Source organism: Narcine bancroftii, chromosome 4 (genome assembly GCF_036971445.1).
Source record: "Narcine bancroftii isolate sNarBan1 chromosome 4, sNarBan1.hap1, whole genome shotgun sequence".
Lineage (NCBI taxonomy): Eukaryota > Metazoa > Chordata > Chondrichthyes > Torpediniformes > Narcinidae > Narcine > Narcine bancroftii.
The window spans coordinates 297756516-297769424 of record NC_091472.1 but is presented as its reverse complement, the minus strand read 5'-3'; the positions used below and the strand labels follow the sequence as shown (position 1 = coordinate 297769424).

The window sequence follows — 12909 nt, the reverse complement described above, 5'->3', positions numbered from 1 at the left end:
AGTTTCTTTTCTTCGGTATTCACTAAGGAGAAGGATATTGGGAGATGTGGGATAAAAAAAGCAAATTGGGTAAATATGGGGAATATAGAGATTACAAAAGGTGTAGTTTTAAGGCTTTTGAAGAATATAAAGGTGGATAAGTCTCCAGGACCAGACGGGATCTTCCCCAGGACATTGAGAGAAGTGAAGGAGGAAATAGCAGAGGCTCTGGCGGTAATTTTTCGAATGTCATTAGATATGGGGATAGTGCCGGAGGATTGGCGCATTGCGCATGTGGTTCCGTTATTTAAAAAGGGTTCAAGGAGGAAGCCTGGCAACTATCGGCCTGTAAGTTTGACGTCTGTGGTAGGTAAATTAATGGAGAAAATTCTTAGAGATAGTACTTATAAACATCTGGATAGACAGGGTCTGATCAGGAGTACTCAACATGGATTTGTGGGAGGAAGGTCATGTTTGACCAATCTGATTGAATTTTTTGAAGAGGTGACTAGGAATGTGGATGAGGGTAGCGCAGTGGATGTTGTCTATATGGACTTCAGTAAGGCCTTCGATAAGGTACCACATGGAAGGTTAGTTAGGAAGGTGCAGTCTTTAGGTATAAATTTTGAGATAGTCAAATGGATTGAACATTGGCTGAAAGGGAGAGGCCAGAGAGTGGTAGTGGATAATTGTCTGTCAGGTTGGAGGCCGGTGACCAGTGGTGTGCCTCAAGGATCTGTATTGGGCCCATTGTTGTTCGTTATATACATTAATGATCTAGATGATGGGGTGGTGAATTGGATTAGTAAATATGCAGACGATACTAAGATAGGTGGAATAGTGGATAATGAAGAAGGTTTTCTAGGATTGCAGAGGGATTTGGGCTGCTTAGAAAAGTGGTCTGAAAAATGGCAGATGGAATTTAATGCTGATAAGTGTGAGGTGCTTCATTTTGGTAAGAAGAATCAGAATAGGACATATGTGGTAAATGGGAGAGCATTGAGGAATACAGAAGAGCAGAAAGATTTAGGAGTGACGGTACATCGTTCCCTGAAGGTAGAAACTCACGTGAATAGGGTGGTGAAGAAGGCTTTTAGTATGCTGGCCTTTATCAATCATTGCATGGAATATAGGAGTTGGGAGGTGATGTTGAGATTGTATAAGACGTTGGTGCGGCCTAATTTGGAGTTCTGTGTGCAGTTCTGGTCGCCTAATTATAGGAAGGATATAAACAGAGTGGAGAGAGTGCAGAGAAGGTTTACCAGAATGTTGCCTGGGTTTAAGCATCTGGAGTATGGGGAGAGATTGGACAGATTGGGTCTTTATTCTTTGGAGCGTAGAAGGTTGAGAGGGGATTTGATAGAAGTATTTAAGATTATGAAAGGGATAGACAGAGTGGATGTGGATAGACTATTTCCGTTAAGAGGAGGAAAGATTAAAACAAGAGGACATGAGTTAAGAATTAAGGGGCAGAGGTTTAGAGGTAACATGAGGGGGAACTTCTTTACTCAGAGAGTGGTAGCTGTGTGGAATGATCTTCCGGGAGAAATAGTGGCGGCGGAGTCAATTGTATTATTTAAGAAAAGGTTGGACAGGTATATGGATGAGAGGAAGATGGAGGGTTATGGGCATTGTGCAGGGAGGTGGGATTAGAAAGGGGTGTTTGGTTCGGTGCGGACTAGAAGGGCCTAATGGCCTGTTTCCGTGCTGTAATTGTTATTATTATTATTATTATTATTATTATTATGTATTCCGTTAATATTTAAAGTCATATAGTTCAACATAGCCATTTCATACTTTGTTTATCTTTCCTTTCCATTTCCTCATCATCACCTTTCCTTCTTATCCATTTCTGCTTTCTTGTTTTGAACACTTTATAAGACAACATTTCTAAAACATCAAACATTTCCCTTATTCTCCTATCTAAAATTTCTTTAACCCCACTATCCCCTCCCCTTCCCTTGTCGGGCAACCACATCTCCCCTCTCCATTTGGATTTTCGAATTCACTCGCAAGCATCAACTGATTTCGCAGTGACCGTAACTCCTCCCCACCCAGCCCCCCCCCAGAAAAGATTTTAATTTTCATATATAACAAAGGTCACTCTCTTAATTCCCTCCTTACTTCCTCTCTTCCCTTTCTTTCCCTTATTAATTCTTATCTATACTCTATATATTTTCTTTTAAATACGGATACACTCATGTACACACACACACACACACACACACACACACACACACACACACACACACACACATATATATATATATATATATCTTTCTTTTTTTTTTCTTTGGCTTGGCTTCGCGGACGAAGATTTATGGAGGGGGTAAAAAGTCCACGTCAGCTGCAGGCTCGTTTGTGGCTGACCAGTCCGATGCGGGACAGGCAGACACGATTGCAGCGGTTGCAAGGGAAAATTGGTTGGTTGGGGTTGGGTGTTGGGTTTTTCCTCCTTTGCCTTTTGTCAGTGAGGTGGGCTCTGCGGTCTTCTTCAAAGGAGGCTGCTGCCCGCCAAACTGTGAGGCGCCAAGATGCACGGTTTGAGGCGTTATCAGCCCACTGGCGGTGGTCAATGTGGCAGGCACCAAGAGATTTCTTTAGGCAGTCCTTGTACCTTTTCTTTGGTGCACCTCTGTCACGGTGGCCAGTGGAGAGCTCGCCATATAATACGATCTTGGGAAGGCGATGGTCCTCCATTCTGGAGACGTGACCCATCCAGCGCAGCTGGATCTTCAGCAGCGTGGACTCGATGCTGTCGACCTCTGCCATCTCGAGTACCTCGACGTTAGGGGTGTGAGCGCTCCAATGGATGTTGAGGATGGAGCGGAGACAACGCTGGTGGAAGCGTTCTAGGAGCCGTAGGTGGTGCCGGTAGAGGACCCATGATTCGGAGCTGAACAGGAGTGTGGGTATGACAACGGCTCTGTATACGCTTATCTTTGTGAGGTTTTTCAGTTGGTTGTTTTTCCAGACTCTTTTGTGTAGTCTTCCAAAGGCGCTATTTGCCTTGGCGAGTCTGTTGTCTATCTCATTGTCGATCCTTGCATCTGATGAAATGGTGCAGCCGAGATAGGTAAACTGGTTGACCGTTTTGAGTTTTGTGTGCCCGATGGAGATGTGGGGGGGCTGGTAGTCATGGTGGGGAGCTGGCTGATGGAGGACCTCAGTTTTCTTCAGGCTGACTTCCAGGCCAAACATTTTGGCAGTTTCCGCAAAGCAGGACGTCAAGCGCTGAAGAGCTGGCTCTGAATGGGCAACTAAAGCGGCATCATCTGCAAAGAGTAGTTCACGGACAAGTTTCTCTTGTGTCTTGGTGTGAGCTTGCAGGCGCCTCAGATTGAAGAGACTGCCATCCGTGCGGTACCGGATGTAAACAGCGTCTTCATTGTTGGGGTCTTTCATGGCTTGGTTCAGCATCATGCTGAAGAAGATTGAAAAGAGGGTTGGTGCGAGAACACAGCCTTGCTTCACGCCATTGTTAATGGAGAAGGGTTCAGAGAGCTCATTGCTGTATCTGACCCGACCTTGTTGGTTTTCGTGCAGTTGGATAATCATGTTGAGGAACTTTGGGGGACATCCGATGCGCTCTAGTATTTGCCAAAGCCCTTTCCTGCTCACGGTGTCGAAGGCTTTGGTGAGGTCAACAAAGGTGATGTAGAGTCCTTTGTTTTGTTCTCTACACTTTTCTTGGAGCTGTCTGAGGGCAAAGACCATGTCAGTGGTTCCTCTGTTAGCGCGAAAGCCGCACTGTGATTCTGGTCCCCTGAAACCCTCTGGGATCAGTTGAAGACTACCATACTGCAATCCACTGAAGAGGTACTGGGCTTCTCCTCCAGGAAAAACAAGGACTGGTTTGACGAAAACAGCCAGGAAATCCAGGAGTTGCTGGCAAAGAAGCGAGCTGCCCACCAGGCTCACCTTACAAAGCCGTCCTGTCCAGAGAAGAAACAAGCCTTCCGTCGCGCATGCAGCCATCTTCAGCGCAAACTCCGGGAGATCCAAAATGAGTGGTGGACTAGCCTCGCCAAACGAACACAGCTCAGCGCGGACATTGGCGACTTCAGGGGTTTCTACGAGGCTCTAAAGGCTGTGTACGGCCCCTCACCCCAAGTCCAAAGCCCGCTGCGCAGCTCAGACGGCAAAGTCCTCCTCAGCGACAAGATCTCCATCCTCAACCGATGGTCAGAACACTTCCAATCTCTTTTCAGTACCAACCGCTCAGTCCAAGATTCCGCCCTGCTCCAGCTCCCTCAACAGCCCCTAAGGCTAGAGCTGGATGAGGTTCCCACCCTGGATGAGACATATAAGGCAATCGAACAACTGAAAAGTGGCAAAGCAGCAGGTATGGATGGAATCCCCCCAGAAGTCTGGAAGGCTGGCGGCAAAACTCTGCATGCCAAACTGCATGAGTTTTTCAAGCTTTGTTGGGACCAAGGTAAACTGCCTCAGGATCTTCGTGATGCCACCATCATCACACGGTAAAAAAACAAAGGCGAGAAATCAGACTGCTCAAACTACAGGGGAATCACGTTGCTCTCCATTGCAGGCAAAATCTTCGCTAGGATTCTACTAAATAGAATAATACCTAGTGTCGCTGAGAATATATATATATATATACCCATATACACACATACATATAGTTTGTGGTCATTTTTGCTCTCGTTACATGTCTTCATCTCTCTGTCTGTTTTGTAGTTGTTCTGCAAATTTTCGTGCTTCCTCCGGATCCGAGAATAGTCTGTTTTGCTGCCCTGGAATAACTATTTTAAGTACCGCTGGGTACTTCAGCATAAATTTATATCCTTTTTTCCATATGATCACTTTTGCTGTATTAAACTCCTTTCTCTTCTTCAGGAGTTCAAAACTTATGTCTGAATAGAAAAAAAAATTTTGACCTTTGTATTCCAGTGGCTTTTTGTCTTCTCTTATTTTCTTCATTGCTTTCTCCAATATATTTTCTCTTGTTGAATATTTTAGGAATTTTACTAAAATGGATCTTGGTTTTTGTTGTGGCTGTGGTTTAGGGGCTAATGTTCTATGTGCCCTTTCTATTTCCATTTCTTCCTGTAATTCTGGTCTTCCTAGGACTCTGGGGATCCAATCTTTTATAAATTCTCTCATATTCTTGCCTTCTTCATCTTCCTTAAGGCCCACTATCTTTATATTATTTTTTCTATTATAATTTTCCATTATATCTATCTTCTGAGCTAACAGCTCTTGTGTCTCTTTAACTTTTTTATTAGATTCTTCTAATTTCTTTTTTAAGTCCTCTACTTCCATTTCTACGGCTGTTTCTCGTTCTTCCACCTTGTCCACTCTTTTTCCTATATCTGACATGACCATCTCTAATCTATTCATTTTTTCTTCTGTACTTTTAATTCTTTTTATTTCACTAAATTCTTGTGATTGCCATTCTTTTACTGATTCCATATATTCTTTAAAAAAAAATATCCATTGTCTTGCCCTTCCCTACTTCTTCCATTTCTCTATGTTCTTGGTTGGTCATCTGTTGTTTCCTTGATTTCTTTTTACTCTCTTCTTTCTTTTTCTCGTTGTTTTCTATGTTCTCTTCTTGTTGTTGTGTTGTAGCTGTCACTCTCAGCCGTGGAGATCGACTCCTCAGCTGGTACCCCCTCCCGTCAGTGTTTTTTTTTGTCATGCGCATTGCGCACTTTTGCTTGGCTCCGCGAGCCATTTTTGTAGTCCCGAGCTCGGGTCTTCGACTGACCTGAGGGAGCGGGCTTCTCTCTCCACGGCAGGCCTCCTCGGACAGGTAAGGCCTTCACCTTCTTCATCCGATGTCTTTTCTTCTTCTCTTCTTCCCATTGCTTTCGACTTTTCTTTCTTCGCTGCCATTTTCTTCCCACCTTTACTTTCACTTTATTTTCAATTTTGTGTTTGTGCCTTTGTGTTTTCTGTGTTTTTTTTAAACTTTTCCGAAGAGGGCTGGAGTTCCTCGACCGGCCACTACTCCATCACGTGACTCCTCCCCTGGAACCGCAGGCTTGAAGGCCCTCGTCTCCTCATCAGCTTCCTGGTCCTGGGCAAGCTGGTCGAAGTCAAGGCCGGGCATCAGCACTCAGATGGCCAGTCACAAGAGTCCATCGGCAACCACATTGTCCTTCCCCGCCTTGTGCCGAATGTCGGTGGTAAACTCCGACATGAAAAAGAGGTGATGCTGCTGGCGGGCCGACCAGGGATCCTTTGCAATCGCCTGGGTGAGGGATCTGTGGTCTGTGAAAAGTGTAAAAGCCCTCCCCTCCAAAAAATAGCGGAAATGTCGCACTGCCAGGCACATGCCCAGTAACTTGCGATTGAAGGCACTATACTTGCATTCCGACGGGCAAAGCAGGCGTCTTAAGAATGCCAGCGGTTTCCAATGTCCATTCACCTGCTGCTCCAGGATGGCACCGACGTCTGTGGCAGAGGCATCAACAGAGAGTGCCATATGCAGGTCGGGGTGTGGGTGGGCGAGCATGGTGGCCTTTGCCAGAGCGTCCTTGGTGGCCTCGAATGCGGTGCAGGCTTCTGGGTTTCAAGTGAGCATCTTGTGCTTGGCTGCGATGAGGGCGAACAGTGGCTGCATGATGCATGCGGCTCCCGGGATGAAGCGGTTGCAAAAGTTGACCATACCTGCGAACTCCTGCTGCCCCTTGAGGCTGTCCGAGCGTGGGAACTCGCTGATAGTGGCAACTTTCACAGCGACGGGTGTGGCTCCTTCGGCTGTGATGGTATGGGCCAGGAACTGCATGGACGCTTACCCAAACTGGCACTTAGCCGGGTTGATGGTAAGGCCGAAGTCAGGAAAAGGGCATGTAGGTGGGCCTTGTATTGTGCCCGGTCCTTGCTGGTGATGAGGATGTCATCCAAATAAATAAAGGTGAAATCCAAGCCCCTGCCCACAGAGTCCACGAGGTGCTGGAAGGTCTGAGTGGCGTTCTTGAGCCCAAATGGCATGTGCAGGAATTTGAACAAACCAAAGGGGGTGATGATGGCAGTCTTGGGTATGTCCTCAGGGTGCACCAGGATCTGGTGATATCCGTGCACCAGGTCAACCTTGGAAAAGACTCTCACGCCATGCAGGTTGGTCGTAAAGTCTTGGATGTGAGGGATGGCGTTCTAGGAAGATGCGCTCGAAAATTGGGCAGTTGGTGCACTCACTCATGAGCATGAGCATCTCGTCCATCACTCATCAGTTCCATCGGGGACCTGTCCCCCAGGGCATTGAGGTGCAGCACCCGAGCGGCACGCTGGTGTCTGGATAGTCCAAGGAAGACGGTAAGCACTCGCTTGATCGTCTCGTACTTGTCCTCGGCAGGTGGATGCTGAACAAGGAGCAGCAAGCATATGGCAGTGGCTTGGTCCAGGGCAGTGACCACATGGTAGAATTTGGTCGTGTCGGACGAAATCTGGTGGAGGTGAAACTGGGCCTCTGTGTAGCTGAATCAGGCCTCCAGCTCCTGAACCCAGAATTCAGGCAGTTTTACGGCTATAGCGCTGATCCCAGGCTCACTAATGATGGGTTCAAAGATGTTTGAACCAGTCAGGGTCACCAATTGTAGCGGTGGCTACACTGCTCCTGCAATAATACACACAACCAGACGGGTTGAGCTCAGTGAGCAGACTAGTTTATTGCAGGCTGCTGGGCTGCACTTATACTCCCAGCCCGGACCTGGTTGAGAACCGTGCTGGAGGGCACTGATGTCACCCGGGCATCAGTGGTCCCCAAGCACGTATTTCTGAGCCCTGACCTGGAAGGAAGGGAAACTCCTGATGGCGCCATTTTGGCCAGTTGCCCCGCCGCGTGGCTTACAAGTGGGGCCAGTTCACCTGCCTTGTGGTGAGCCACCACAAGATCAATGTTTTAGGTGTGGTGAATTTGTAGGACCTTTTATACATTCAACATGGTCTTGTCCCAATGTCAGATATTTTGGCTGAATATATGTAACTTTTTGGAACAACTTACAGGAATTGTTTTATGCTAAATCCAGATTTATTTTATGAGGAAATATTGAATGTACAAATCCTTAATTGAAATTATCAATCTATCAATTGAAATTTGTTAAATTAGCATTAGTGGTAGCAAGAAAATGTATTGTAATTACTTGTAAATCGAATACATCTTTAACCATGCCAAGGTTCTATACCTTTGGAAAAAAATTACTTATAATTTAGGAAATAAGTACTCTGTTTTTACAATTTTCTGCCTGTACAAATATTGGGATTAAATTTGTAGTGATATTCATTTTATCCCTCTAGCCCTGCAGAATTCTCCTCTGTATGTGTATGCTAGAACTGATGAGTTGTGCTGTACAACATCTCCTAAGATGCCATTGATTAATCCTCTTTTGATTTTTTCAAGAGATAATGAGTTCTTAAATATGTGGTACCATAAAGGGATTGTTAATGTGGAAGACTGTTATGAAAGAGGTTAATTATGTCATTTGAGCAATTGCACTAAAGATTTTTTTTTACTTTCTCTTTCTTTCTTCTTGTCTTTTTATACCTATAATTTTCATTTTACTTTTTTCAATTTGTATATTTTTGGGGGGAGAGAGGTTGGGTGGATGGGAGGGGGTTTGGAGTGGGGTTAAAATCATCATATATGTAATCAATTTGTTTTTTAAGTATCTGTACTATTATATAATAACTGTGGTTACTGCATGTATGGAATATTAAATAAAATATATTTTTTTTAATTGACTGGAGTAAATAGACCAAGTTCACCAAAAATTCCAACACTGAGAGTGGAACTCCCTTTCACTAATTGGTAGGAACCTGATTATCAGGTGTGAAGTGGCTTTAGTACTGCTATACCTCACACAAGTGTGGCCCATCCCCTGCTCCTTTGCTCTGACAATTAGCCGAGCCACCTTCCAGTTTATCTGGGGATCCAGAATGGAATGGGTCTGACAAGTCACAATGTACAAGAGAACGGGGTGAAGGAAATACTCAACATTGCCTTCATTCTGACAACTACTTTCATGTGTGGCTACGCCAGCCTATGCTTGGATCCAAAGTACGATGGCACCAAGTGCTGCAACATGGTGGAGTTCTACCTGTCTCTGGTGCTATGAAATGTGGGTCTGACCCCATTGCAATGCAAATGTTCCTATCAGTTAGACTTTGCCATGCTACCTATCCTCCATTGAACTTTTTCTCAAAGTTCCTTTGAACATGAGCCCATCAGACAGTGGTGAGCATGAAATGTCCTGCATATACTGTGGACAAGGGCTCAATGGATGTTGTTGAATGGTTCCCTGAGCAGACTATTCAAATCATCTGATAAAGTGCCTCATCGCCAAAACTCACTACTAAGCACCAGGACCTCATTTGACTGGTAGCGAGAGAAGCCCTTTCAGTGTAATCTTTTTTGTATAACCAGAATATCATATCCAGCACATGTTGTACTGGAGACAACTGTGATGGGAAGGAAATGGTTGCCTGTCTCTTTGCAGATGTGTGGTTTGCTAAGTGGATCTGTAGAGAAATTCAAGGCTCTTTGTCTTTATTGATCCTGAGCAGAGTATTCTGAATAATGTAAGGTAAAACATCATGAGATGGGAATGTGTAGGGAGTTACCCTGTACAGGGCAGTAACAAGAAGGGGAGGTGTCCTTGTACTCCTGTTAGGTAAAACATCATGAGATGGGACCGGAGAAGGAGTCACCCAGTACTAAGGAGTAACAGAATGCATCCTTGTACTTACAAGATAAGAGAGACATTGATGGATTGAGAGGCAGGAAGCTAGCAGGGAAAGGATAGCAACAGTTTTAGTCATTGGACAAGTAATGATATGATGATGTTCTAAGCATGTATCCAAGGGTATAAAAAATCACCATTTTGCTGATAACGGCAGAATGCATTCTCCGACTAACTTGGTTGGTCGCAAGTGTTACAATCCGGTAATAAAGAACAAAGAACCCTGATTTCGACTCAGCCTGGTGTTTGTCTCACTCATTCATGAACAAAGCAGACCTAACAATAATGAGCTATTCCCAGAGATGTACTCAGAAACAGACATCAAGTATTGCTGAAAGATTATGAACTCTGTGAAAGATGCTCTTTGGTCTGCCTGAAAATTGTTAGTCTTCCAGCACAGTGAGATGTCAGTGAGCGAATGCTGCTGACTGGCACATTCCACGTTGCAGGAATAGATGCTACGTGATGCATTGAAGCTTGGTGCAACAAATGTTTTGTGGGGAAGAACTATAGACTAGGGTCCTTCTGCTACAAGATATTGAGAGGTTAAGTCCAATGGCGAAGCCCCTCAAACAAGTGAAGAGGTCACATGTGTGGGAATGGTGCTGTGTATGAAAGAAGAGTACAAACACTATTATTTATGGAACTTGAAGGTATAGCCTGAATGCTACTTAAAATGGATAGAGTGAACAACAGTAGGAACATAAAAAGCTGTTGCAATTTGTCTTTGTACATATTTTTATTATTAATTAAGTTTATTTTTGAAATGAAAAACAAAAAAAATTGGGGAAAAAAGCATGTTGCAAGGACAAGTGGCATGTAATCTCAAGTCTTATAAAATTTGTCAGATTATGAGAAAGATAACATTAATATATATGTTTCTTTTGCAGATACTTTACCAATATGTTAAATGGAGGATTGCATCCACCAAAATCAAAGGAAGAAAATTCATCATCTCTACCTCCATGCAAACCAACACTGACACCTGGTTTATTAAGGGCCTTACACGCACAAGTAAGAAAGCAAAATCTGTTTTCTTCTTATTAATTATCTGCTTGTTAATTTCAAAAATAATGCATTAAAACATTTTAACTTTATTCTTGTCAATGTATTAAAACACTCCACATATTAATTGCCTTTACTTCACATAATGATAATGAGTTTATTGTCACATATATTATACAATGTGTACATATGCACTAAAATTCTTTCTTACTACAACCAAACAGGTATGTACTTCATAAAGAAAAAAAAGAAACTTGAATAGTACACCTTAAATTAAATCAGAGTTATAAAAAGATAGTTAATAATGACTATTGAATCAATAGATTTTTTCATAGATTCCATCTATTATTCTAATAATAACATTCTATGAGCCATAAAAACACAATATATTTCACTCAGCTAAATAATTAATTAGTGAATATTTATTATTTCAGTAACTGAAGGTCCCACACATTTAACTTTAGCATCAAATTTAGCCACAGTATTGAAAACAAATTTAAGGGGAAATTTTGCAATTGGAATATATTTATTTTCAGAGATTAGAGATATACAGAATATATCTTTACCTTGAGAATTTTGCTAAAATAACATCTTTAAAGGAGATGGAAGACTATCTATTTCATATCATAATTTCAAAAGTTGTACTACATGAACAGGACAAAAGGTTGCACTTCCATAATGCTTATTTTAAGGGACCATGTTCTAGTTCAGGTTCTTGACCACACTATTAAAAAATAATCTCATGCAGGCATCTAACACTGAATGGTAATGATGTAATGGGATTTATTGTGCACTACATAGTTAAAAAAAAAACAGGCATCTGCAATCAAGCACTAACCATGAATTTCAATATCCCACAGATCACTCAATTATTTTTAGCACTGATTCATGTGGTTCACTAAAATTCTTAAATTTAATCTCATGGTCATGTTTCCTGTTGGATTTTATTCTGACAGCAAAACTATTTACACGAATTAACCCCACTGCAGACATTTGGGATGGGAAATCAATGTCATGGAAGAACCTGGAAATGACCATTTTTGATGACTCTCTCAAACTCAACTTTGGAAGCCTATAATTGAAATTGTTAAATTATCACCAAAACTTTTAAATTTGTTTTCAGTTGCTTTTATAGTACTTCTGTCCAATCTGGCACTTGTTGGTATAAAAAATAATAATTTTCAGTACAGAAACCTATTCCACAACCCAGAAGACAGTGATGGCAATAGTTTATCCATTGGTTGAGGTATTATTCCCATCTATGATGGATAGGAGCAGAGGAACAAGGCTTATTTAATGAATGGCAAGTGATATAACTACAAACCATCCCACCCTAAAACAAAATTAATACAGAAAATAACTGGGCATATTTAAATTCTGCTTTAGTTTGTTTCATGGTATAGACACAAAATGAAATGACCACACAATTTGGCATGATGTTCATTGAAAAAGTCCAATTAAAACTGTTTGCTGGCAAACCCACCACAATATCAATTTACAGTCTAATGTCATCAGTAACTGCTTCTCTATTGTCACATAGTTTGACAAAAGATTGTATTTTCCCACCTAACTATCGCCACTCACTAATGGAAAAAACTACCAGATTTATGTTTTCAGTGAGATTTCATTTAAAACACTAATATTGAGATTGTTTTCAAAAAATTAAGTGGTGTGCAAGTAGAATGCTATTCATGTCTGCTCCAAAGTACTTTAAAATGTGTTTTTGTGCCTTTAATTTCATAAAAGATTCTGTAGCACCTTACATGTGCATGATCAATTAAAAACTGATATCAAATTAAAAAGGAGACATTAGTTCAAGCTCAAGTTTATTTGTCATTGGTACAGAACAGTGTAAAACACATGTACAGACAAAACACAGACAAATGATATACATACAGACAAATGACACACATACACAGTACATATATTCAAATAAATATTCTTAATAAATAGTAGTCACATAGAGTTGTTTTAGCAGGCATTCAGCAGTCCCACTGCCTGTGGGAAGAAGCTGTTCTCATCCTGGTGGTTGTGGCTCTGATACTTCTGTATCTTTTTCTTGATGGGAGTAGTTGGAAGATGCTGTGTGTGGGGTGGTAGGGGTCCTCCCTGATATTATGAGTCCTCTTTAAACATCCATCCTTGTAAATAACATCAATGCGGTGGGGAGAGGGGGTGCATTTTAAGTACTTTATTCTCATTGCGAAAGAAAACACATCAA

The 12909-nt window shown here is 42.3% G+C and overlaps 2 protein-coding genes across 5 annotated transcripts in view; one reads left to right on the top strand and one right to left on the bottom strand.

Annotated features, from left to right (window-relative positions):
• LOC138762132 (kalirin-like) overlaps positions 1-12909 on the bottom strand; it is an 873682-nt gene that overhangs the window by 773739 nt on the left and 87034 nt on the right. The window lies entirely within an intron of this gene.
• Positions 1-12909, top strand: part of LOC138762140 (ropporin-1-like) — a 94176-nt gene that overhangs the window by 34213 nt on the left and 47054 nt on the right. For both annotated transcript variants that reach the window (XM_069935602.1, XM_069935603.1), the window contains exon 3: positions 10574-10697. In XM_069935602.1, coding sequence (XP_069791703.1) covers positions 10574-10697 — 124 coding nt within the window. The remainder of the gene's footprint in view (positions 1-10573; positions 10698-12909) is intronic.